The following is a 24,467-nucleotide window of genomic DNA, read 5'->3' as shown; positions in this document are numbered from 1 at the left end:
TCTTGTCCAGCGTTCGAGGTCCACCAGCTGCTGTCACACTCGCGAAGATCCCCCAAGCATTGATACTATCGATTGAATATTATTGTACCAGGGGGCGCCAATCTCAGATCTCTGGCAGTTTCGAACCAAATTCGAGTCTCCACGTCCTCCGACTCACGAGGATATAATAAGAAGCCCTCCCCCGGCCGCTCCCAGTGGGACTCAGCCTACCCTTACTTAGTTTCGCCAACACGGTCTTTTGCCGCAAACACCAGAATCAACTTTCATGACGGGGCGATACATCATTAGACTTTCAGGAACTGCGTACGATTTCCAGTGAACAGCACGCGCTTCACTCCGTGGCGCCCCACTGGCGAGACGCCTAGTGCCTACAGTCTGCCCGTTCTTCTGACTCTCCGCTCCTTGGTTCACATCCCTTATATCGTATCTGGTTAATGGAAGCGCGGAACCCTAGACTCGAACCATTGCCTGCCTGCCGTCTAGTGGTGACGCCTCTTTGTGCAATTGCTATCGTCCTAACATCCCTCTGCAAGGCGAGGGAAGATCGGCTAACCTAGCTTGCTTGAACCCGTCCTTAACTTAAAAGCAGAACCCCTTGATGCTTGCGGTCGCAGCCTGGCTTCTCCCCGTTCCGCTCTCTATACAACTTCCATTGCCTTGACCACGCTTTCTTTACGCCAGAGAGACGTGTTCTCGCAGAACTCGAATTTGCCGGCAGTACCCGCTGCACGAACAACACTGGGACTGTTCTCTCTTCTGAAATTGCAGGATACAAGATCCCGTAGCGCTCGATTATCCACCATGCATAAACCATCTCTCGCTCAGCTCGTCTACAATGCAACGTTTCCGCGACCTCGTACGAGTGATCCGGCCTCGTTCTCCGCCCATATTACACGGAATTTGGTACCTGAAGTTCGGGTTGAGACATCGACCTTCTACGGTTCGCTAGATTGCATCGAAGCTCAATATCCGGGTCTCGACTACTCCTACGGTCCTCATCGGATGCGACTGGGCCGGTTTCCGTGGCATCGCAAGCTATTCAAGGTCTTCGACGAACTGGGCCTCACGGAAGCAGAGATCTCCTCGTTATGTCGATGGGAGGGTACCAAGTCTGCGCGCGAAAGATATGAGAAAGAGGAAGACTGTACAGTTCGAGACACAACAGCGGATAACGTCCGAGTCGCGACGCCGCCGCCAGTACCATCGGTTCAAATCCACTCCGAGGATGTCGCAGCGCTGCACAGCACACAAGAACCAGCAACCGAGGTCTCTCAAGAGAGTGTCACACCTGACCAGAGACGGTTGACACCCTACCGATCGGAAGGTGATGAAGAACAAGAAGAAGAAACAAGCGACGAAGAGGTGGAGAGCTACGGAGTGGAGCTGAATCATCGTCTTCTAGCTGCTACAGCCGCGCGTGAACGAGGTGCCAATGTGCCACTTGACGAGGACTGGGAACAGTGGCTGAAAGAAGCGGTGGAAAGAGGAGGCTACCCTGACATGATCAATTCAATTCGCGGCAGATCGGACGCCCCTCCGTTCGTTGGTTCTGGCAGTGCCGCCGCCGCTGTCTCTTCTGTGTCAAGTCGGGCTGCACTCTTTCGAGCGTCTGACGAGACCAGCCCTGCTGTGACGGCGCCAGTAGCAGTCGCAGAACCGCGCAGTCGATCTACACAGGCAACCGTTCCGCCTCCCAATCGCTCTATTCGACCTTCAAACCAGCCATCTGGCGCTGCCAGATAGACATCATCATCCTACCTGATACGATACCCCTTCGCATATGACCCTCGCATATATTTCCTTCCCAAATCATCTTTCCTTACCATCATTGCTTGCTACAGAGCGAAATTCTCGTGATGCATTCATGGCGCGTTCCGGCATCCATCGGCCCATCGGCGTTTATTTCAAGATTCTTTTGTCATGTCTTTCAATCCGCGAAAGTGCTTTCGAAGCAGCTGACGCTGTCTAGCCTGCATATAGATTTCCTATTCTATCTGCTCATCCTGTCCTGTTGCAGCGAATTTACTGAATACCCAGGTGGTTCTTCCGCTACGTCCAACCGGTTCAACTCCGTCCAGCAACACTGCAGCGCAATGTGTTTTGCTTGAGAACATAATCCATTCTGTTCACACTTCATGTGTAGCTAGCTATCCTTGCTATCATTGACATGTGCAAGTCACAATCCTGTCCCTGTTTACTAACTAGATAATACATGAATACCAAACTGGAGATTCTATCCATCCATGGTAGATAAGCTATGAATTCCTAAGTTTATAAATTCTACATTTCGAAATACTTAATAATATATTGTGACGAATATTATTGGCTCTTTGCTTCTGGAGAGGATGATCTTGTTCAATGTGGGGTTTAGTAGCGGTCGTCTTGCGGCCATCGATAAATACCTAAGCGGCCGACTCCCCGCAACGCCGATTTGGATATCTCGGTTGCGCGTTGACCGCAGGCTGCGCAATCAGGCAGATCCTAGTATGCCTTCCACCATGGAGCCCTCTGGCGCGTCATGAACTTCATTACTTTAATTTCTGAATATTCTTTCTCTGTCAACACCGCATATTTGCCATTGGGATGCTGCTATCAATGATCTCTGCTTTGCCGGATAGCTCTAGCTCTCTCTCAGATCCAACATGATCAAAGCTATCTTTTACAGCAAATTCGACACGCAGGAGGGTGAGCCAATTCAAATAAATCTCCACTTCAAGCTTTATTCCATATGACACGCTGCTAACACCATCCTCAGGCCCCAAGGTCGTCCACCAAGTCCCCGATGGCGCGATCGTCCCCTCCGCGACCGCTCCGACGCAACACATCCTCACCTTCGCCGACATATCCTTCTTCGTAATCCCTCGTCAGGAACTATGCGGCAACTTGCTCCAAGTATGTACCGGCGGGTATCGCATTCTGGGATACCCGATCTGCATGAAGTCTCCGCGGTATGACCGGAACGAGTTCATCTTCAACTTCTGCATCGTCCTGGCTGAGGAGGAGGACTTCACGACGTACAAGAGCGTAGTGCAGAAATTGGCGGATCTGATGCATGGTTTGGAGGAGCAGAGCGGGTTTTTGTCGAGGGATCATTCGAAGAGTGGAGAGGGGAAGGTGTATAGTTTATGTGAGACGTTGATGGAGGATTTGAATAATTATTGCGAGTGCATGATTCCAATCGGTACGTATTTTTGCTCAGTTATCACTTCCCGAGTATATCTTTTTAGTGGAAGGGCGAAGCTGGCTAACTGTTTCCAGATGAATTGAATACTCTGAACATCAAACTATTTCCTATCTACCCAGCTCCTCCGCATGTCAAGGCATGGCAGGTCCCGCTGTTCACGGTCCGATATCAGACATTTATGGATGAAAACTGGGATCTTACCTTGCAAAGGGTGCGCCCACTCATTTATCTCTCGTGCTGAACGACCTATACTGACAGACAGACCCAGATCGTTCCCCATATCAACGGCGTCAACAGCATACGCATCATTTCGATTCTCGCAGACGCCGAATTCTCCCTGACCTGCCGCGCCATCCGTCACCTCCTCTACTACGGCTGTATTCTCCTCTTGGACATATTCTCCTTCTCAGCCATATACGCTCCCACAGCTCAATTCAGCTCAACAATCGCCATAGACGAGGACATGCAGCGAGAATGCGCACGCTACGTCAACACCCGTTTCGCCCCGTCGCCATTTAGCCTGCAATCACCATCCATGAGCACCGCCCCTGGAGCCGCCGCATCTAGCCATCGAAGCGACATCCCAGCGACCTACGCCAGCGTCTATCGCCATGACGACGACGACGACATCTGGCCCTCCGTCGGCGGCAGCGATGGTCTCAGCAAAGGCAGCACAAGCATCAACAGCAACAACAATAGTAGCCTCCGAGAGATCGTCGACGGCGTCGGCATCGTCGAGCTATACGCCAGTCTGCAACAAGGCCAGAGCGTGAAACAATGGTACGCCCAACACAGCCAACAACTCGCCAACATCGACGTCCGACGCTTCATCACTTTCGGCATCATCAAGGGCTTCTTATACCGTGTTCACAAATACGCCTACGCAACAGGCCTCCCTGCACCCGCTGCACCACACAATACCGCAACCACCACTACCCCCGCAACAGTCTCCCTCCACGGCGGAATCAGCTCCAACGCATCCAGCGTCCCTGCTGACTCGTTCACTGCCGCAGCGGCCTTTTCATCAAGTATCCAAAGCAACGATACCACCCACATCCACAACGATAGTATTCCTTCATCACTCTCGCGAACAGGTGGTCATCCGCGCTCCGCCTCTCCTGCGATGTATTCTCGAAGTAACGAGGACGAGGACGATGAGGATGATATTGATGATCGGACGCTATCCAAGTATTTGGATGGTGTGCATTGTTTCGATCAGATCTGTACGGAGTTGGAGATCAGTGAGAAGGAATTGATGTCGAGGTTGAAGAGGTATCCTGGTGAGGTGCAGATTATTCATCGATGATGACGATGATGACTAGACATATATACTGGAGGTTAATAGTATGAGTATTTGGGACGGCAAAACGGGATATAGGAAATGATTTGGGGATCTTTATTAATCCATTATAGCGGTTGGGCGTTGGGGAATGTGAAAATCTTATACTACCTACGTATACTGAGAATACTAACGTCGAAGATTATCAGAAAAAAACGAGAGAGAACGCAATTTCTTATTCCGCGGAATAGAATTTAATATCATCAAAGCAAAGCCTGTTTCCCCACGGTAAAAAAACCACCCTGTGACGCCAGCCCGTAAACCATGATCATGCCGGGAACCCAACCCACAACTTTCCGGCAGAATGCATTATCTGCAGCATTGATAAAGAACCGATTAAACCCTTATAATGCAGATGTTTCAAAAAAGATGTCACAGGTATATACAGACTACAGGCCGTATGTTAGGGGCAGTTTTACTCCTGCTCCTCGTCCCAACCTTCCAGCTCGGCCTTTTCGAGTTCCGCCATGACTGCGGGGTCGAAGACGGTTTCGTCCTTGCTCGGAACAGTCGTTTTGCTGTCCTTGAAAACAGGACCGATGCAGTCGCGCCAGCGCTTGCGGCGGTCCATGAGAGTCCTCGCGACATCGCCGATGCCTGGACGACCGACGCCAGCTGCGCTGACAATATGACTTCCACCGCCAGCTCCACCGGGTCGATGTTTTGCTTGTGATCCCTTCTTGCTCTTCCCCAGCGTACGGGTACGCTTCAAGTAGGCCTGTTGTACCTGAGAGTCGAGGTCATCGTGGATAGTGCTGTACTCCTGGTATGCCATCCGCTCGCGGGCAATGTCAAGGAGTCTGCTCTTGCGAGCGCCGTTGATGATCATCTGCTTCTTCAGCTCACTTTGCAAGAGACGCAGGCGCTGTGCGATGTCATCATCGTAGTGGGCGTCATAGTCTGGATTGTCGTCCGGGCCAAGAAAACCAACGTAGCGGAGTTCTGCCTTTAAGCGCTCGTCCAGCTGCGCATGCTCAAGCTTTGCTGCTGGCACCTTGAAACCGCTAGGAGACGCATCGGGGAAGGATGTCGCCGAAGGCATGGGCTTGGTTTCAGGCTCACCGGGAGGGTGGTCAATATCCATTGCGGAATCGCCGTTGAGGACGCCATTTGTCGAAGTCTCCCCGTTGGCGGCTCCGTTGGCGTTCTCATCTGGAGGAGCGCGGTGCTCGTAACGGAGAAGAGAGTAGAGACGACTGACCAAAGGTGCAACAGAGACTTTGTCCGTTTCCAAGGTATCGTCGGTGACCTGCTCGATATTCCCCCGTCCCTGATTCAAAGGAAGGCGATCGCGGTCAGGATTCGAGACGTCCACGCTAAGCGCCCCGTCTTCCTCGGCCCACACTTCTGTATAGTGCTTCTTTCCCCGTCGCGGCATCACGAACGGGGTAGTACGATCTCCCTGAGTCACGTCAATCACCGTCGATGAGTCTGTAGAATGCGGGACTAACCTTTTCCTTTAAGAAAGCAATATCCTCCTCTGTTAGAGGCCGGACATAGGGTTCGATATATGTAGCGAACGTGTTCGCGCTGACCTGATTCGAAGGTTTCGCGTTACTGAAGTCCTTGTCTGGTGGAGTGCCCGCCATCAGGTGGCTAAGGTCACTTTGGGGAAACCGAGCCACGCAGTAGATTTCTTTCTTTTCTTCATCGCTCATCCCAGGCGTCACATCACGAATATGATATATGGTCGGGTCATCGAATTTCAACGGGTCCGGCCCGAAGACTTGGAACTGAGGAACCGCAGGTGCTGGCTCCGGTTGGTGCGAGTCCGAGCTCGCATCCGACCCAGGAGATTCTGGTGCAACCGGCTCATTGACAGCGGTGGTCGGCGGCGGTGACGCCAACGACGGAGGTGAGAAAGAAGATGTACTGCCAGACGCGAGATTCCTCGACCGTTTTGATGATGGTGAACCAGCCTCGCGACTCCGCTTGCGGTCACCTGTCAGAACATGTTAGTCGATGAAAGAAAAGCACTGGGATCATGGAAATGCAGGAAACCACGGCGCAAGCAGGTACAGATTGATAATACTGAGACTCACCTTCGACTTTCAACTCGCTGCCATCCTGCTTGGTGAGCTCGTGGGCTCCATGAGCCGGCGGGCGCTCATCCTTGGAAACTCGCTCTTTACGCTTCTTCAGCTTGCCACCCTTTGAGGCACGGCTTCCATCCTCTTCGTCCTCCGCTTCCCATTTCATCTTCAGTCGTTCCTCCGCCTCAAGTTGTTCCTGTTCTCTCTGATCCTCCAACACCTCCTTCCGGCGCTGAGAAAGTTCGCGCATGCCGGCGTTGCATGCCTCACCACGGGCCTCTGCCAGTTCACTCAGCGTCTTGAGGTGCTCGATTAGGGATTCCAACGATTTGGAGTCTGGAATTGTGCCTCCGTTCCCTAACTTCTCCAAGATCTCTGAATACTGGGGGTTCGCGGGGACGAACACTTTCGACACATCACTGTCCAGGTAGCCAGATACCGACGAGAGAGCCGTTGTTGCGCTAAGACCCGAACTCGGGGTCGTGTTGCGACTGCGCGATGGCTTCGTCTCGCGGCCTTTTCCTTTGCCCTTGTTGGCAATTGGCATCGTGGGTAGGCGGGGTTGCGGTGGTAGGAAGAACCCGACCGGGCGTCAAGTCAAGCACTGGCTCAGCGGGACCGAGACAGATGTTGCTGGGGATTTCCGGGATCGCGACTGAGTGTTATATATGAGAACGGTGTTGGATTATGCCGTCGTGGTCCGACAAACCATGTTGTCGCGCGCGAGGAGCAGCTGTGTTGGCGTGTCCGGGGTAGGGCACCTCGACGAGTCACGAACGTCACAGACACGGAAGCGCTGTCATTTCCCCCCTCAGAGGAAGTAGCGTGCACGTAGGATCTTCTGGACGAACACAGAAGACCAGATCTGCTTTGAGATGGCAGCAGGAGTGAATCGAGCTTCAGGACGGCCACTCGACATGTCGTCGGATATCGATCTGGCCCGTGCTCCCATGATATCACGTGATGCCACTCTCTCCGCACTATTTGGTTACTGGAGGAAGTTCTATGGGATTATTGTACTGTACGAGCAATCTGCGGTGTTTTTCAATAACTCGAATTAATAATTGCTGGCCTCTTCGAGCAGCAAGATGTCTCAAGTATCTCAGATGTTTTCGAGAATGTCTCTCTCTCTCTCTCTTTCTCTCTGTGTCTCAGTCAGTCCTGCGCAAGGAGAGAGTCAAGCACGCGCACTTGCCATAGGGCTGTTCTCCACTGAACGGTCCGCGCCCCGTAAGTAGTTAACTGATTGTCGCATAATTCATCTTCCACGAGTTCCAGACAGCAGAGGGTCGCATTCCGTCATGTAATTAATTATAATTAATTACAATTAATCTACTCGACTCTACACTAAATCTCCCGATTCCCACCAGTTGGCACCATGGCCAGTGTTCTAGGTCTCCCAGACCGCTTGTTCAACAAACCTGTTTCCAGCGCGCTCTGCAAGATGCGTTCCACTGGACGACAAGAAAAGATAAGGACGATGAACGGCTTGTCTGGTTGCAGCACAACCAACCTGTCAAAACGCCTGGGCGCCCCGCATGCGCAGGTCGATCACTGCGAGCTGCGTTCCCAGCGAGGACCACGATAAGATGGCACCGCATTTATGATGGCGTCCATTGCCAGTGATCCAGCATCTCTGCGCTTTGGCAATTGTCCTTGTTCCATCCCAGACAATCTCCAGCACATCGATGGCGGATGGGCTGCCGGATAATCCAATCAGATCAATTCCCCGCTACTTGCCTGTTTGGTCGATCTGTTGTTGCCGTCGCATTCTTGACCTCAAGTTATGTTCGCCGGAATGGCAACATAGCTGTCTATAATAACATCGGCTGCCCCGAGTCTCTCGAGTCCTGTTCAGCATGGTCCGTCAAGTCTGAGGTCCTCCTACTTCTCTGTCTCTCCGGGAGAGACCATTCATCGGCAGCATGTGTATGTTTTTCCCCGCCGATAACCGTTTGCATATACTGTACTCTCAAAAATTACATGTCCCCTGCGAACACAACCTATGCAGAGAGAATCAATATTAACTAATAATTATTATTTTTAGCTGCACAATCGTTGACGGCGGCGGTCACTGTCTTCGAAAGTTCAAGCACGCCTCTTCAGAAAGCGCCAGTAGTAAATGTGAGACAACCGTATCTGTTATTGTCAGCCAGCAACTGATTGAGCATGCCACATCCAGGAAAGCATATCATTTCGATTTGTTCTCGATGGCACCATTCAGACGCTGTCAACGAACAACTCCCCCAACCAGGACTCGATCAGTGGCTTACTATTTGTTCCAACTCTCGACCCTGAAGACCCGTGTAACAACGTCACCGCGCCCTTTGTCCCCCAGAATGTCACACGCGAAGCAGATTTGCCTGATCTCGGATACAATCTAATTGGATTGGCCCCATGGGTCTCGATCGATTGCACGGAGTCGTATCTTGCGTCAGCTAGGAACGCGCCAGCCTCAGCTCTCATCTTCTATCGAGCCGGTAGCCATGACACTCAAAAGCCTCCGCCAATTAGCGATGCAGTCTGGACACTGAATGATGGAGGAGCTTGGAGACAGAATAACCATTACCCCGTATATGCAATCCCGGGACCTGCAGGAAACACCTTGATGAATGAGCTCGCGCAGTACTCGGGAAATACCACGAGTCCGGAGAACAGTAGCGACCTATCCAATGTTCAGTCATCTACTAATTTTGCACGGCTTTACGCTCTTATCAGTCTAGGTAACCTCCCCCACTGGCAGCTATTGGCTTGGAGTATGCCACTGATACGGTTGCAGAACAACCCAGCAGCTCCGTACCGAGCCTGTGGGTATTCATCCTCGCCATCCTGGGAGTCTTGATATTTGTCGTCGTCTCGTCGATTGTGGTGATTCGGATGGTCCAGAGGAGACGTCGCGAAAACCTGCGTCGTCGTATTGAGGCGGGCGAAGTAGACATCGAGTCTCTTGGTATCAAGCGGATGAAAGTACCCAGGGACATCTTGGACAAGATTCCCGTATATACATATCCTGTTCTTACTGCTCCACCAAAGGCTTTTCTTGGCGACGAGCAGACATTGGCGAGCACACTGCGTGAAAAGGACGATGATGCGTCCGCGATAGCACCAGCCATGCCAAGATTCTCCGATCCCGACATGAGCTGTTCAACATTAAAGGACTTCGACGTCTCAACGATCGAATTGGCAACGATGCGGGATTCGATTACGGACATCAAGACAGAAGCTCGCCTGACTTTCAGCCAACCCACCTGTGCAATTTGTCTGGATGACTTTGTTCCCGGGTCGTCTGTCGTCCGTGAGCTCCCTTGCGCGCACATCTTCCACCCAGAGTGCATCGACGCTTTCCTGATGCAAAACAGCAGTCTTTGTCCAATGTGCAAGAAGAGTGTCCTTCCGCCAGATTTCTGCCCGACACAAGTAACCAACCTCATGGTTCGTCGCGAACGGTTACTGAGAAGAGCACATCGACTTCATGAAAGCGACAGGACAAGAAATGCCCGTACGCGGAGGAGCAACTCTGTATCCGGAATTTTCCTGCATCCTCGATCCACTGGGTCTTTCATATTCTTCGCCGGCAGCCAACCCTCACTTGACGAACTCAGCCATTATACCACAAGGAACAGGAGACCGGCACGCTCTCCGCTTTCTAGGCAGAATACCACGGCCGAAGCAAGTCAGCTTTCTTCAAGGCGGACCAGCGTCGCATCATCTCGAGACCGGCAGGAAGCTATGCGAATGAGGGCTGTAGCCCTGCTCGGTAATCCTGTCGGGTCCGAAGAGGAGGAAAGAGAGCAGCAGGAAAACCTGCCTCGGTGTAAGTGTGCTTGGACGTGTTTAAAGCCTAGTTGGCTAACTGTGGAATCTCCCAGGGCGCAAAGTAATGAACAGAACACTGGGTTTCTAATCAACCTTGATACCCAGTCGAATGTTTGCAAGCGAGAAGGCCAACGGTAGGTATGATTGAGCAGCATTGGGACCGGCGCAAGCTCGACTATCTTTCTTGTCATGGAGTTGTGATACCCTATGTTGGACATATTTTGATATACTTTGAGATATGATATTAGCGATGTTTTAATGCATAAAAGGTCAATTTTCATCTACGTGACTTGGCCGTCATTCGGGGAATGTCTCTTGAATTATGCTCCCAGTAAAGGGCGAGCATGGCCTTCTATCATTGCCTGCTCGCTGACATTTTCCGGCTCAACTCGATGTATAGTAGGCATCCGCGACGTGTTCTATCCCATGGTAGTACAGACGTTGTAGTCTACCAGGTCTCGAAACTATAGTGCCTGCAGGGATTATACATGGCTCTTGCATTTGTCTTCCATCGACCACTGCCACATAGCTTGTAGTGGGTTTCAGCTCCACATTAGACAGCAGCATACGATGGTGTTGTTTCCCGCCTGGAAAAGTCGACTGCCGCATACAGAGCACGAACGATGTGTGTGTATGCTCCCTGAGAGATAGGAAATGGCCTCATGTCGCAGTCTTCGAAAGAGCCGCGGCTCTTCGCAACTCATCCGCCCAGGGACTAAGTAGCACTGGCCCAAGATCCAATCTCTTTCAAACATAAGAAGAGAGAAACTCGTAAAGCCTCTCACGAAGCAAACTTATCATGCTTCCCCCTTACCCTAACATCCAGCACCTCTTCATGAAAATTCCCCTCTCTCCTCGCCCTCTTCAACCTCTTCACCTCATGATCCTCTAACCTTCTACCGACCGCCTCTTCCAGCTCTCGTCGACTAATCTTCTCCCTCGCCTTGCTCTCCTTGGACGCTTTCACTCTCGGCTTAAAGCGCGCTTGCATCCGGACGCGAAAACTCGTCTCGAAACCGAGCGTCTTTGCGTCTCCGCGGACTTCGACCTTTGACGAGGAGCCTTTTCTGCTTGTGCCTTCTTCATCCTCCTTGACGGATAGGAACGTTTCAGAGTCTCCACCGACGGTCTGGAAGGAAAATAGACCCGGTGTGTCGGGCGCAGGAAGGATACGGAATGATTCGAACGGTGAGATGGCTGCTGATGTGGCGCTGAGGATGCCGTATTTATCACAACTGAGATATCTAAAAGACACACAAGAAGCAAACAGTTAATTTCTCTCTTCCTTTTTCCCCCTTTTCTCGTCGCGTAAATTCCTGCCTCTCATCTATCCCCATCTTCTCTTCCAAATACAAAACACTCCAGTGGTAAAACAGAAAAAAAAAAAAAAAAAAAACAAAACTCACCTCCCATGATGTCCCTTAAAACTCACCCCCTCACTCCCCGCCACTTTAGTCGCGACCCAAACCTGCCTAACATCATGCGGCTCCGCCGTCGCAGGATCACCCTCGATCAAATTCTCCAACTCAGAAACAAACACCTTCCCATTCGCATCGCACGCGACACACGACGGTTTACTCGATGGTAAGACAATGATCACGGGTCCGGAAATATCCGTCGGGACGTCTGCAGAAACCCAACTTGTGTCTTCGGCGTTTTCGTCCTCGGCGGGGCCTGCGCTGCCTGTGGTGGTTGTGAGGGCTGATGATGATGATGGGTCGGATTTGATCCGTCGTTGAGTGGGATCGGTGTCGTCGGTGCGGTGTTTGCGCTTTTTGGGCTTGTCGCCTTTGAATGTGAGTGGTTTTACCATCTTTTTTTTTCAGTGCAGTGAGAGAGAGAGAGAGAGATTGATTAATTGCAATTGATGGTGAGGATCGTTGAAGCTATTAACTAGCAGTTCCAGCTGGGTTGGAAGTTAGCTAGTTAGCTAGGGTAGTTTAGGTGGATGCGATGATGTAGGAGGGTCGTTCGGGCGGTGTAAATTACGGTAATTTATGAACTCGATCTCTGGGTTTCTATATTACGTGACGAATACGGTAACTATATAATACTGAGAATTGTCTCTCAAACTAATATATCCCACTTTCTATTCTGGGAATCGAATTGTCGAATATATATATATATAAGATCACTTCATCACCGCTGTAGCCGTGAACGGGCTCCACATTCCGTCCGTTATGAGTATGGATGATGGATGTAGTGTATGTACATGTAGATGTCAGCTATCAGTCAATGGATAACTCTAGAATTCCTGATGCGACACGCATATAGATATATCCGATATTTTTCCGCACATCTGTGCTGTCTGCTAATGGAAATAAAAATAATCACACTGGTTGATTCATCCGACGCTATGGTCTACCCCAGTTCCGTTCCAAGGTTGATAATTCGGATGTTCCCGAAGTTGATTGTTATCAGTTAATCATGGGCGGAATGAAAAATTCCCAGTCAGGACGGATATATTACGCATTCGATCGAGTTATTATTATTAGTTACCCAGCTGTTCGCACTTTACCTTGGGGGAAAGCGATCGGCAATCAAGTCGCAGCAGAAGGCGTCACCGGGCGGTAAGCTTTCGTCAAGGTCCTCGTTTCCCCACGCTATACCAATATATAAGTTATCTATCTCCCTATCTACCCTTGCTAGCTCTACGAGGGAAAAAGAACCATCTGATGAACTGATGAACTGTCAATTTTTGTCTCTGTATTGGAACTATCAATCGTGTCGCTTTTATTAGACATAGCTCATTAATCGTCTACGTGACTTTCATAACCTGAAAGGGTCTATTTCCCCCCGTCTAAAAGATCTCTCCCGTCTAGTCAAAGGTGATAGCAGCCTTGATGGCGCTCTTGTTCTTCATCGCCTGCAGGCACTCCTTCCACTGCTCGATCTTGAACACCTTGTTCACAATGCCGTTGACCTTGACCTTGCCGGAATCGAGGTAGTCAATGGCAGCAGGGAACTTGTACACCTCGGAGAAACTACCAAGGATGGTGATCTCGTCACCGACTACGGAAAACCAACCGTCAGTATGGCACACTAATAACCGGGAGCTCATCTAAAACTTACAGATCTTGCTCGGGGGCCAGGAGACACGGTCCTTGTTGGCATAGACACCATAGACGACCAGCTTACCGCCGCGACGGCAGTAGTTGATGGCGTCTTCCAGGATCTTGACGCTACCGGTGGCCTCAACGACAATGTCGAAGCCATACGGGTTCTCGGCCTTCAGCTTCTCGAACTGAGCACTGGGGTCCTGACGGGACAGCGCGACGTATTCGTCACCAGCACCCAGGGACTTGGCCAGGTCCATTTTGAGACCCTCAGGGGCCGCGACAACCACATGGCAACCGCCGTTCTGACGGAGCATCTGAGCAAGGATCTATGTCCCTATTAACATATGCGCTTTTGAGAACAGAGTTATGTGACCTACCAGACCGGTGGGACCGGCACCGAAGAGAAGGACGCTGGAGCCCATCTTGGGAGCGATCTTGTCGAGACCGTGAGCGGCGCAGGAGGCCGGCTCCAGCAGGGTGGCATCGACGTCGGAGAGGTTCTTGATCTTGAAGACACGGCCAGCTACTCACTTGTCAGATCCGGCCGACCATGTCGAGAAGCACGCCAGCTTACCAGGATAGGCGCAGTACTCGGCAAAACCGCCGTTCATGGTGACACCGTGGGCTTCGAAATGCTCGCACATCAGTTCCTCACCACGGCGGCAGTAGAAGCACTCGCCGCAAAGCTCCGAGTTGTCTGCAACAACGCGGTCTCCGAGCTGGAAGCCCTTCACCTTGGGGCCAGTGGCAGCAACGACACCGACAGTCTCGTGGCCTAGAGGGCAGGTTAGGACTTGTCTGTCGACGCTCTCATATGGATCTAATGCATACCAGGAATGAGAGGGAACTGCGAATCATCAGTACTGTGACACGACCAAAACAGGTACCTGAGTGTACTACGTACCTTGGCAAGGAACTCTCCCTCATGGATGTGCAGATCAGTGCCGCAGACGCCGCAGGCCTTGACCTTGATCTGTTCAAACGGTCAACGCGTATCAGTGATCGTGTCGTCCAGGAATTGAGAGAGCCAGGGGAGCCATACCAGGACATCGTTGTCACGCAGAGTGGGGAGCGGAACCTCGACAACGTCAAAGACCTCAGGCTTCTCGTATCTATGGCAAGGAAACTCTGGTGTCAGCTATGGCTACACATGATCATACGACTGCTTCCACCTGGCCCCTGCTGGGATGAGACGTGGCGGGCAAGGATGTCGCATCTCTGGTGACTGAGTCGCCAGGGAGTACAGCCTCTCTGAGATGCAGGGACAGTTTCCCAAACCACTGTGGACTGTGCCAGCTGTTCCTCCCCAATGCCATCACCAACCGGTATCCGGGTTCCAGCGCGAATGGATCGTATGAGAGGGATGCCAGCAGAGAAGATTGCACTCACCTGAGAGCCTTCATGGTCTTGGGCAGGTTACCAGCGTTGCCAGCCATGGTGTCGGATTAAATATTATTAGAGTACAATGGGATATCAGACTGTTGTGGTTGCTTGTTGACAGGGCGTCGGTTGTGTTGCTGCGGAAGTATGAAAGCCAGAAAGGTCAAAGCTGTGGACTGAGGACGAATTGTCAGAGACAGGGCTCACTGTCAAGGGATACTAGAAGCGACAAGACAAGAGAATAATATAACTTCTCCAGAGCCTCCTCGGCGTGGAAGGAGACAGAAGGCCAGCGAGCATCCAAGTCGCTGGGGGAGAGAAAGTGGGGGAGCCAGCAGGAAGCAATGAGGCGGGATGAAGCCGTGCGTCATGTGCCGCCACCAAAACAACTAATAATAACTGTCTGGTCCAAATGCTGCCCCCCCTGGCTGTCAGACTGCTTGACAAAAGGACGACAAAAAGACGAATCGAGGACATCTTGCAGATGACACTTAGTCTCTTCCATTGAATTGGCATCCTCTTCCTCCTCCGTCAATCCCCCCGTCTTCTATCGGATCACGATGTCATCTTATCTCACCGTACCGGTCTCGAACGGTTTCCCCAGATCTGACACTTTGCTCTCTCTAGCGGTTTCCACGCTCTACCCTAGCGTACTCTCCACGATGCGCTACCGGAGTCAATCGGGTTAGTCGACCAGCGACAAATGCCTCGACCAAAGCTGATCTCCCAGGCTCTCAGTTAGTTCGTTCGGCGAGTTCCGTGCCCCTCCTCACAGCCCACCTCTGATCGGGTTCCTGATGGAAAGACCGGAGGACTATTGCAGTCGCTTCCACTCTTTGGCTATCTTCGTGCCGTACGCCAGTGAATCAATATCGTATTCTATACTGGTATTTCCATTGGGAATCCCCTTTGGAACGGTAGAAATGACATAAGGGAGCATCGCGCAAATCGCCCAGGCGCCGTTGTTTCCCGTTCTTGATGCGACGGATAACTGTATAGAGTATACGTACGTACTCCCACTGAACGCATAATCGGGGTCCCTGGAATCAATCAACGAAGCGAGCCACGTTGATCCCGTTCCTTGTCTAGCTCCTCGTCATCCATTGAACGAAAAAAAACAAGGTCGGTATTCCCCTCCACTCCCACTTGTGCAGTAAGTATGTACAACCTCGAGTCGAAGTCCCAATTTCAAAATGGATGGACTAAACTAGACAACAAACTTCGACACTGGAAGGAATTCACTCACTCACCGCTCTATCAGCCATCCGCCATCATCCTTCAATAAGTAATCGTAGACCACGCATCCCTCAGGCCATTCTAACATCTAGGACCATAGAAAAAGCCTTCGCTGCAGATAAGCTGCATGCAGACGCCCATGTGATCTATAGTAGTACCCCAGTAACATTTGTTCAATGGATGAGAGTTAAACAGATAATTTTTCTTTTTCTTTTTTCCCGACACCGGTATCCTCGCTATATGGAAATATGGAAATAAAAAAGCGTTCAGCAACTATACGGATATTAATTGATGGTTTATACTAGTACATAGGAAGTGGGAAGTAGATAAGACAAACCGCTGACGCAGCAATAGACGCTTCTGGGGTATTCAGCAGGGCCTGGATGATGAATAAGTAGTTACTAGAAGTTAGCTAGATTCCAGTCATCCCGGATATTAAGCAAGAAAAAAGATTCTACTACCTCGACCCAATATCTTATATATTCTGCACAGCTAGTTATCTGCTTCCATGATCTCTTAGTTCGACACAATACCCATCACCGTACTACTTAAGACCAGCGTCAATCCCATAAAAGCTTTACGAAGAAGATATCAGGTGAGAAAATCTGTTTTGAAACGAAAAAAAAAGAACAGAGCTCGTGTATGGCTGTTCATTGCTAGAGCTCGCTAACGATATCTCGCTACTGTCCCAAATACACATGGGGTATTCTATCCACGTACCCATTCCTGGCCCTGCAATATCCTGGCGCCCATAAAGCAAAACAACCCTGAACACGTAACTAGATCATCATTTCAAACCGAATCCTTCACTGTTGTCCACTGCGCTCCACAGTTTAGCCGCTAGTTTCTGCTTCGTCGGATACTGATACAGTCCCAGCATGTTGAAACACGTCCGCGCCGTCGGATATCTCTGCACGTCGTCTCCCAGGCACGAGAGACGGATCGTCAAGTTGGTAGCTCCCATCGCCGGGATGCGATCGCTGCCCGTGATGAACGAGAGCAGCCTTCTCTGCGCCTTGGCATCCGCACCCATGAAGAGCTCCCAGAACCACTGTACTACTGGCTCATTCTCAGGGCGGGGATTCGCCCAATTGTCGTAGTGAGCAACCGCACGGAGAGACGCAACGTCCAGAGGCTCGTCCGATCCTCGCACCAACAGCTCAATCTCCTCCGGTCGGAAAAGAGACAAGGCATTGCCGGCGCACACGGTAAAGAAACCTCGCTTGAACGGCTCAAATTGCCTTGCGGTCGCGATATCAAGCATATAGTGGACGTACAGGTCCACGAATTCCCGCCGGTTGGAATTCGTAACCGGCTTCCGCTCGCCTCCAGGGCACAGCGGGATCTCGAGAATCTCGCCGTAGCGATCCACCTGGGCCACAAAGTCATGGCAGAATGTCTCCTGCACATCGCCATCATACTCCAGGAGACCTCGTAGGCCTTTAGCTAAGGACGGCCGGTATTGCTCCAAGTCATCTAGTGTACATCTATACGTCGAACGCGAAGTCGAGGTAGCAGGCCCGTTCGATGGTGGTGCTGATGCAAGAAGCTTCTTGAACGCAAAAGGCGGCAAGGCGATATCGAGGATAGTCGAATTGTATATAGCCAATCCTAGAAGTACGCCGACCAGGAAGAACTGCTCCGAAGATTCGAAGCAGTAGGGGTTGAAATAGCAGAATTGTGACTCCTCATCGTAAAGGAAAAGTCCTGAAAGAAGCTGTCAGTTGACCGTCTGCGAGAATAACCAGGGACAGAGAACACACCATGATTGGGGTCAAAGACCTCTCTTACGAGGAGTAAAAACCACTCTTTGCGAAGACCTCCAGCATCCACTCCCTCTTCGCCGAGGAACTCGATACGTAGGCCCTTCTTGACCTCTTCCAGGCCGCCACCTATCACTTCGCTGACACGACGCAAACTGTCCTCGATGAGACAGTCTCTACGGACTTTGAAAACCAGGTACTGGCTCACGGCTTTGCGGCTGAGTATACTATCGAAGAAAGCTTCCCGCGCTTTTACTTCCATCTGTCGACGGGCATCGTGTTCCAGGATATGTATCTTGGCCCAAATACTGAGGAAGAAAGGGTATTGACAGAAGGAAAACTTCCCACTGCGTGATTCCCATGCTTCGAAATCAGCCACGAGATCTGAATAATCGAGGAGAGTATTATAAAAAGAACTAATAGGAATCTTCTGGCCACGACTCTGCGCGTTGCCTCGGGCAATGAGACCAGCATTTGATCGGCCATCAGCAAAAACGGCGTCTTGCTTTCGAGAAAAACTGGAATTATTCGCTGCAAACAGGAGCGACATCACCCTAGCGGCGGCCTTGATCTGCCAATCCTCTCCGTAGACTACCGGCTTAGGACCACTATCATTCTTTTGTTTCGATTGATTCCTTCCGCTAAGCGCAGCATGCAGTTGAGCAGCCGTATTCCCAATGGGACCAGGCAAAGTGGGGATTAACCCATTGTCGTCTTTAGAAGACTCGCTTCGTTGTTTTCCATGTTGGCGCATGAGACGGTACGTCACAAAACCACCGACAAGGTCCACTGTCCTCTGGAATTGACCTTCAGAGAAACGGGAAAACCACAATACCAGGTAGTGATGGCACTCATTCGGTAGATTTGATATCAATCCCAAGATCCTCTTTATGATGCCTGAGTGATTGCCTGGCCCACTCGTTCTCGGTCTTCTAGGGGCAGCCACTCCGCGAGGTGAACGGTTATCTGAAGGATATGCGTTATTGCCCCTTGGCCTTGATGGCTGCCCTTCAGTCCTCGAGGGCGGTGCTGGCGTGGCCGAAGGTCGTCTGAACGAAGAAGAAGACGAGTATAACAGTGGATTCGCCAGAAGTATCAGCAAGAACCTGGTATCCTCCGGAGTCTTCAGGGGCTGTCTTGGCCGCTTGAGGACACTCTCTGTTGCTTTCAGAAGCGTCCTCTGAGCATGCAAACGGGCCTCAGTGATCTCTCTTTCTATCACGTCTAGCTCTATTGTGTCCCATCTCTTACTTCCGGATGACCTTCGATCAGTGTTCGTGTCTCCTAGCGTCATCATCGACCACTTCTCATGCCAGGATTCCCCCGCACTCAGTACGGTTCGGTACCACTCTGCAAGCTCTGCCCAGTCGATTCGAGGCGTTCTCGGAGAAACGCTGTGTCTGGGCGGGTCCGGAGATCTGTCTCGTTTCGCGTCGTTCACTTCGCCTCGTCGGACGCGCTGACCTAACCACCACGTAGAGTTCTCTGCAACATCTCCGAGAAGCAGAGTCTTGGCATCTGGCTCGAACATTGCGGGATCAGGTAGAGGGTTTAGCGTCGGGTTCTGCTCCGTTTTTACTCGTTGTGCGGGGGCTTCATGAGTAGTCTGAGAATAGGAGCGTGCAGTATAGAATGAGTTGCTGAGGCATTCACAGCCTCTAAAGCATGATATAATATAGTCCTCAAGCGGCCGGAAGATCAATGGGCGATTGTCTGACGGCCCCCTCGGTGAGGTCTCGTTTGCTGAGTGACCTGCTCCCCTTGGTGAACGATCCCTCCCGGGCACAGCAGGGATGTCAGAACTCGAACGATTCTTCCTGCGCAGGTGTCGCCTCTCAGCATCGGCGGCATATGGCGAGAGATGTGAACGGCTTCCTTCCCCATTGCGGATATCTACGCGCTCCTTCGGTGGAGACAGATAACCACCCGAAGAGCCCCAAGTTTCCTTTGGCGACGTGGATAGCTGGGCATCCGGGGTAAGAAAGCGCTGATTACCCGGTGTCTCTGCCCCGCGTTCGCCGTTTGCCTGAGACAGAGGAGAGATATCGAAACGCTGACCGTTGACACCCGTAGACGACAAGCGCGATTCGAGGATATCCAAGCGTCTCTGAAGGTAGGACGAGACGCATTGATCGACAATCCTCTTCGTCCGTTCAACAGATATGGGGATAGCTTCAATACATTAGCTCCATCTTCAAGCTTGCCTTCTTGCACCATCGTACCTTTTCTGTGGATGCCCTTAGCCGCCGGTGCCTCAGTCCGGCCGGAAGGACCATGATGCGGAGCGTCCCCCGAGCCACGATGGGGCTCTAGATCATTGACCGTCAGACAGACAGTGCACCTGAACACCTTGACATCGCGGGGCCACTTCACGGTAGAGTCGCATGTCATGCATTTACCCGTGTGGACATCCTCTGCAGGCCCCGGCCGCTGTGACGCTTTGCGCGGACTATTCGACCTGGGATCCGGGGCATAGGTGACGATATCATCGTCATCATCCGAATCCAAGAAATCCTGCTTCGAAACGCCCTTGCTGTTCTTCCTGTTGCCTCCTCCAAACAACGAAGGAAACGGGTGACTGATCGAGCGGGAGTGTGAACGGCGAGCCGATGGGTGTGGAGTTTCGAAGGGGATCAGGACGGGGACATCGTTATTGACGGGTATCGGTACCGTCCTTTCTGCAACTGGAATCGCTGATGAGACGTTCGCATGAGCAGCATTCGAGCTCGACGTCGACGGGCCCGGATGTAATCGTGACGACCAGGACGGCATATGGACGCATTTACTTGGAGCAGACTTGAACACCCTCCAGTCATGCACAGTTCAATTGCTGAAAGTTGCAAGAAATATCGTTGATCTGTTCTCCTTCACCTCAGTCTCAGTAGAAAATCCCCCGAATTAAGATAGTTAATAAGGCCGTGTAGAGAAGAAAGGGAGATGGGGGAGCTCCAGGATCGTCTTTGTTGCTCCGCATACGCAGATGGAGGGATGTCTCAGTCGTCCCGTCTGCACCTGCCAAGGGACTAAAGAAACAAGACACAATGTCACCGAATAGCAAGAGCTAGCTGCTCGTATTTGGAGAATGCGAGGAAGAAGATGCTCCTTCGGACACAGGTACCTGCCCGTGCGTTCCCAGCTATTCCCTAGGGACCAGAAAGTGTAACAGTATGGTCAAGTTAGCCGGCGTTCTCAGGGACTAGGAAGATCCGGGCCAGGAAGCTCGCGGAACCGGTTCTAAGGGCGGTAAGTTAACGGAAGGTAACCATAACTCTCTATCTACCCCTACTGAGATACAGCCTGGCGATCATGTATTATTTACGGGCCGAGAGGGGGATCAACCTCAGGGAAATAAAGCTTGGACCAGCGTTTCCTGCTCGACCAATTCAGGAATGGATGCCTCTGAACAGCCTGAGGCTGTTCATTCTCTTGTTTCATGAACCCCCTTCGAGCGCCTAGTGAACTATTTTTAGCAGCCATTCGTCAACCAGAGACGTTAGTTACTCTGCTGAGTTGCGCGTGAGTACGTGTACGCTCCGCTACTACTGCGAACCCACAGGCCTATCACTTCACAAGTTCACCTATCCGGTTGAGTTCGATCCAAAGGCGGGGTTCTTCTCTGTTCTACAACTGTACGCATCGCTACAACGGTGATAGATAGTGTGTTAGGGTGGGAAGGATCGACCTTGGTTGGGCAGACACCCAATACTTTTTTTGAAACTCTAGCTCATTGAAAGCATCCTGGTGGCACTCCATGAGCAAAGAAATTGATAACATTCCTTGCTGAAATATCCGATCTGAAAAGATCCTGGCATAAAGCACACGCTGGAAAAGCTCAATGACATAGTCGTAGCATTTTTTATTATCCGGTCCAAGCACCACCATGAGAAACAGATGCCATAGCCACCACCATCCGGGGCTGGGTGACTCCTCACACCTAACGGTATCTCCAGTAGCTCTGGGTGTTGTGGCGCTTCCAGGTCTTCCGGCGACCGGCGGTGGTCTTGGTGTAGCCGTGGCCCTTGTTGATACCACGGGACTTCTTGCCGGTGGCAGTGAGACCACGAGACTCGCGGTGCTGTTAAGAAATTATACGTCAGTCCTGCAATCACTAATACTGATCCAATTGTCTGATCAAAACTAACCTTGTGGACGGGCTTGACGATCCAGTTGATGCGGGGGTCGCGGCGGATAGCCTTGTGCTGGGGGTCAACGAGGATGACCTCGTAGTACTTGTAGGTCGAGTCCTGGTTGATCCAGTAGGAGTTCAGGACGCGGAGGTTAGCAGCGTGACGGCCGACACGCTCCTCAGCAGTGGACTTCAGGGAGCGCTGGTACTTCAGCTGGTTAACACCCTGGTTGGTGGGCTTGCCTAAAATTTTCCCGTAGTGTGAGCAGTCGTTCAGAGAAGAAAACCGATCATCCAATTTTTCGAGCCTGGGAATCGCATACCGTAGGTGGCACCCTTGGGAACAGGGCGCTTGCGGCCACCACGACGGACACGGACACGGTAGATCACGTAGCCCTGCTTGGCCTTGTAACCAAGACGACGAGCCTTGTCGGGGCGCGAAGGACGGGAAGCGCGGTGGATAACATTGAGTTGACGGAGCTATATTAATGCACTCTCAGCAAAGTTCAACGAGTGTATAGCAAGACACAGCATCCAAAAAATCTGCTTCGGATTGTGTGCCACATCCACCCGCCGGCAGGTAAAGTCGAGCCCGCCCAGACAACACCACAATTAGGTATCCTATGGCAAAGCAAACGAGTTTTCCGGCGAGTAATGCATATCAATCGGAATTTGCGAGGGGTCTCACCTCCCAGCATCGGACGCGCAGCAGGAAGCGGATCACGTCGGACTGCTTCTTCTTCTGGAGCTCTTCCACGTACTTGAGGGCACCCATCTGGAATCGATTATCAGCTCACTGCGTCCGTTTCCAATTGTTTTTCGATGACCTTGGAAGAAGTCGATCAGAATCGTGGGATATAATCGAAACAACGTACCTTGTCGGCGTGGGCTTGTTGTCGGCTGTCGTCGTTGTCGCTGCTGAAAACTGAAAGTTGCGAGACAACTTTGTCGAAGTGTCGTTGTGTGTGGGACGCTAAAAATTAGGCGAGCTGCACACAACCCGCCAATCACCGCTCTAGTCACCAGTCTTCGCGGGAGTGCCGCCGAGGATTGGCTAGAAAGTATATCTACGGGAAAAGATTGATATGAGCCATGATATTCTCGAAGTGATAATTAATTATTCTAATTGATTATTCTCATATAATCCATATCAATTATTACATCCACTCCTGCTCCCTAGGATTTCCTTCCTCTAGTATCGTTCCCTATCCTCATTTGGCAGAACTTTGACAAGAGCCTTCATCGCCTTTTGAGCACGAGTAACAGCCTTTCCCCATCCGTAGATCTTTTTCTTTCCCCTACTATCATCACCCTTCTCTAGTTCTTCACGCCCCATCTTCAACATAGCCTGAAGGTGCACATCCTCCTCGAACACCTTATCTTTGATTCCCATGTCACCCCCAACAAGTGCAGAAGTCTGTCCCCGGCGTCCTTTCTTCCCTTTCTCATTAGAAGCCAAGCTCTTTTCTATCTGCGCTTCTGAGGCTCGTCTACCAGCGGCTATGATGCGGCGTACTTCCTCATAATCCTTTTCTATAACGGGTCTTGGATCCTCGGGGAGTTTCAAGTTGCTTGCGTACTGGGAAAGTTTATCGTATTCATGCGCCAAGGTCTTAGAACGATCAACAAGGCTCCGTGATAGAGCATATAGCGGATGGTTCTCGGGAGTACAATCCCCAGGTAGGATATCCGTAGACAGAGAAGGTTCCACGCCGGTTGGTGCGAGGGCCGCAGCCATGAGTTGAGCAAACTGCGAGTTGAACTCTTCATCCTCAGTTTCGCTATCGGATGTCCATAGCGTCAGTACACGCAAGATATCAAGACGGAAGTAAGGAGAGACATGCAACAGCTTCTTATAACCATCTATGATTCCAAGGAGCCTTTTCTCATCTTTCTTCACACTAGATTCGAAGCTCTCCCAGAAATCATCTTTGTTCTCAGCGGATTCCAGTATATTCTGTAACGAAGCGATCATCTCTCTATATTGACATCATTAGATATCATGATACCTGCATATATTGTGATATGACGAGGAGGATTAGATGGGCCTTAGATCTGATTGTCAGGCTGTACCTTGCTTCTTCTGGCTGGCCTAGAGAGGCCCAGTCTGAAAGACCAGACGAAAGAGACCAGCTGTCTGCGTCGCTGGCGTCATGAGAGACATTATCACGAGATTGGTCCTGTTCTTTCTCCTTCTTTTGTTTCTTTTGACTTGATTTCGCTTTTGCTAAACAGCCCCAGTGTCAGGGACGAGTCTACCAGTCTTTAGAATGGCGGACTCACCTGGTTTAGTACGCTTTCGTGTTGATGGAGCCATAATGCTAAATTAGATTATACGCACTGTGAGAGAGACGCTTTGCCCATGGATTGAACTTAGACGATGGTGTGTCACCTCTTCGTGGCGGACAATCTCTCTGAACATCCACAGGGATCAGGTGACCATGCTGGGAAAGTCGAGTAGGAGAGGGTATAGACTAGTTAGGTATCGACCATCGCTCAGTTACTGGAAAGACAGAAAGCATATTGACATT

General features: G+C 51.2%; 8 protein-coding genes across 8 annotated transcripts; 2 read left to right on the top strand and 6 right to left on the bottom strand.

Moving 5' to 3' along the window:
• Positions 1 to 801: 801 nt before the first annotated feature.
• On the top strand, positions 802 to 4,490 carry C8Q69DRAFT_399442 (nitrogen permease regulator 2-domain-containing protein; the record flags this gene model as incomplete). Its single annotated transcript, XM_028627850.1, has 5 exons — positions 802 to 1,647; positions 2,625 to 2,685; positions 2,756 to 3,181; positions 3,259 to 3,395; positions 3,453 to 4,490. 5 exons carry the CDS (start codon positions 802 to 804, stop codon positions 4,488 to 4,490), a joined length of 2,508 nt encoding a protein of 835 aa, XP_028486775.1.
• A 224-nt stretch (positions 4,491 to 4,714) lies between these two features.
• On the bottom strand, positions 4,715 to 7,311 carry C8Q69DRAFT_216227 (putative transcriptional regulator Ngg1). Its single transcript, XM_028626253.1, has 3 exons — positions 6,566 to 7,311; positions 5,975 to 6,465; positions 4,715 to 5,925 (listed from the first exon to the last, which is right to left on the bottom strand). The coding sequence occupies exons 1-3, from the start codon at positions 7,101 to 7,103 to the stop codon at positions 4,939 to 4,941; spliced, it is 2,016 nt and encodes a 671-aa protein (XP_028486774.1). The 5' UTR covers positions 7,104 to 7,311; the 3' UTR covers positions 4,715 to 4,938.
• Positions 7,312 to 8,481: 1,170 nt separating this feature from the next.
• On the top strand, positions 8,482 to 10,510 carry C8Q69DRAFT_443529 (putative RING finger domain protein; the record flags this gene model as incomplete). Its single annotated transcript, XM_028628924.1, has 4 exons — positions 8,482 to 8,485; positions 8,604 to 8,680; positions 8,739 to 9,279; positions 9,336 to 10,510. 4 exons carry the CDS (start codon positions 8,482 to 8,484, stop codon positions 10,508 to 10,510), a joined length of 1,797 nt encoding a protein of 598 aa, XP_028486773.1.
• Positions 10,511 to 10,656: 146 nt separating this feature from the next.
• Positions 10,657 to 12,364, bottom strand: C8Q69DRAFT_462435 (FRG1-like family protein). The gene is made up of 2 exons (XM_028630315.1): positions 11,779 to 12,364; positions 10,657 to 11,616 (listed from the first exon to the last, which is right to left on the bottom strand). The coding sequence occupies exons 1-2, from the start codon at positions 12,183 to 12,185 to the stop codon at positions 11,154 to 11,156; spliced, it is 870 nt and encodes a 289-aa protein (XP_028486772.1). The 5' UTR covers positions 12,186 to 12,364; the 3' UTR covers positions 10,657 to 11,153.
• An 826-nt stretch (positions 12,365 to 13,190) lies between these two features.
• On the bottom strand, positions 13,191 to 14,834 carry C8Q69DRAFT_485966 (chaperonin 10-like protein; the record flags this gene model as incomplete). Its single annotated transcript, XM_028631866.1, has 8 exons — positions 13,191 to 13,384; positions 13,445 to 13,757; positions 13,809 to 13,954; positions 14,006 to 14,206; positions 14,263 to 14,278; positions 14,336 to 14,404; positions 14,474 to 14,543; positions 14,821 to 14,834. The coding sequence occupies 8 exons, from the start codon at positions 14,832 to 14,834 to the stop codon at positions 13,191 to 13,193; spliced, it is 1,023 nt and encodes a 340-aa protein (XP_028486771.1).
• A 2,000-nt stretch (positions 14,835 to 16,834) lies between these two features.
• On the bottom strand, positions 16,835 to 20,582 carry C8Q69DRAFT_485965 (E3 ubiquitin protein ligase; the record flags this gene model as incomplete). The annotated part of the gene is made up of 3 exons (XM_028631865.1): positions 16,835 to 17,754; positions 17,811 to 19,982; positions 20,033 to 20,582. 3 exons carry the CDS (start codon positions 20,580 to 20,582, stop codon positions 16,835 to 16,837), a joined length of 3,642 nt encoding a protein of 1,213 aa, XP_028486770.1.
• A 904-nt stretch (positions 20,583 to 21,486) lies between these two features.
• C8Q69DRAFT_462425 (60S ribosomal protein L15) lies at positions 21,487 to 22,890 on the bottom strand. Its single transcript, XM_028630314.1, has 5 exons — positions 22,812 to 22,890; positions 22,625 to 22,711; positions 22,260 to 22,416; positions 21,953 to 22,179; positions 21,487 to 21,885 (listed from the first exon to the last, which is right to left on the bottom strand). Exons 2-5 carry the CDS (start codon positions 22,709 to 22,711, stop codon positions 21,745 to 21,747), a joined length of 612 nt encoding a protein of 203 aa, XP_028486769.1. The 5' UTR covers positions 22,812 to 22,890; the 3' UTR covers positions 21,487 to 21,744.
• A 175-nt stretch (positions 22,891 to 23,065) lies between these two features.
• C8Q69DRAFT_462421 (hypothetical protein) lies at positions 23,066 to 24,320 on the bottom strand. Its single transcript, XM_028630313.1, has 4 exons — positions 24,220 to 24,320; positions 24,010 to 24,163; positions 23,781 to 23,915; positions 23,066 to 23,717 (listed from the first exon to the last, which is right to left on the bottom strand). Exons 1-4 carry the CDS (start codon positions 24,251 to 24,253, stop codon positions 23,129 to 23,131), a joined length of 912 nt encoding a protein of 303 aa, XP_028486768.1. The 5' UTR covers positions 24,254 to 24,320; the 3' UTR covers positions 23,066 to 23,128.
• Between the last annotated feature and the right edge of the window lie 147 nt (positions 24,321 to 24,467).

This window comes from Paecilomyces variotii (assembly GCF_004022145.1).
Source record: "Paecilomyces variotii strain CBS 101075 chromosome Unknown C8Q69scaffold_3, whole genome shotgun sequence".
In the NCBI taxonomy this organism is placed as follows: Eukaryota; Fungi; Ascomycota; class Eurotiomycetes; order Eurotiales; family Thermoascaceae; genus Paecilomyces; species Paecilomyces variotii.
Note: the sequence above shows the minus strand (reverse complement) of the source record. Positions and strands in the feature narration are given on the sequence as shown.

Excerpts from the sequence above, each read along its gene's own strand:
- C8Q69DRAFT_462435 (XM_028630315.1), bottom strand. The coding sequence starts at position 12,185 with ATGGTAAAACCACTCACATTCAAAGGCGACAAGCCCAAAAAGCGCAAA. Across the intron at positions 11,617-11,778 it reads TTTAAGGGACATCATGGGAG|ATATCTCAGTTGTGATAAAT; the intron begins GTGAGTTTTGTT and ends TGTGTCTTTTAG.
- C8Q69DRAFT_462425 (XM_028630314.1), bottom strand. The coding sequence starts at position 22,711 with ATGGGTGCCCTCAAGTACGTGGAAGAGCTCCAGAAGAAGAAGCAGTCC. Across the intron at positions 22,180-22,259 it reads TCCCAAGGGTGCCACCTACG|GCAAGCCCACCAACCAGGGT; the intron begins GTATGCGATTCC and ends GGAAAATTTTAG. Across the intron at positions 21,886-21,952 it reads TCGTCAAGCCCGTCCACAAG|CACCGCGAGTCTCGTGGTCT; the intron begins GTTAGTTTTGAT and ends ATTTCTTAACAG.
- C8Q69DRAFT_462421 (XM_028630313.1), bottom strand. The coding sequence starts at position 24,253 with ATGGCTCCATCAACACGAAAGCGTACTAAACCAG. Across the intron at positions 24,164-24,219 it reads ACGAAAGCGTACTAAACCAG|CAAAAGCGAAATCAAGTCAA; the intron begins GTGAGTCCGCCA and ends GGGGCTGTTTAG. Across the intron at positions 23,718-23,780 it reads GATGGTTATAAGAAGCTGTT|CGAAACTGAGGATGAAGAGT; the intron begins GCATGTCTCTCC and ends GACATCCGATAG.
- C8Q69DRAFT_216227 (XM_028626253.1), bottom strand. The coding sequence starts at position 7,103 with ATGCCAATTGCCAACAAGGGCAAAGGAAAAGGCCGCGAGACGAAGCCA. Across the intron at positions 6,466-6,565 it reads CAGCGAGTTGAAAGTCGAAG|GTGACCGCAAGCGGAGTCGC; the intron begins GTGAGTCTCAGT and ends ATGTTCTGACAG. Across the intron at positions 5,926-5,974 it reads TTGCTTTCTTAAAGGAAAAG|GGAGATCGTACTACCCCGTT; the intron begins GTTAGTCCCGCA and ends GACGTGACTCAG.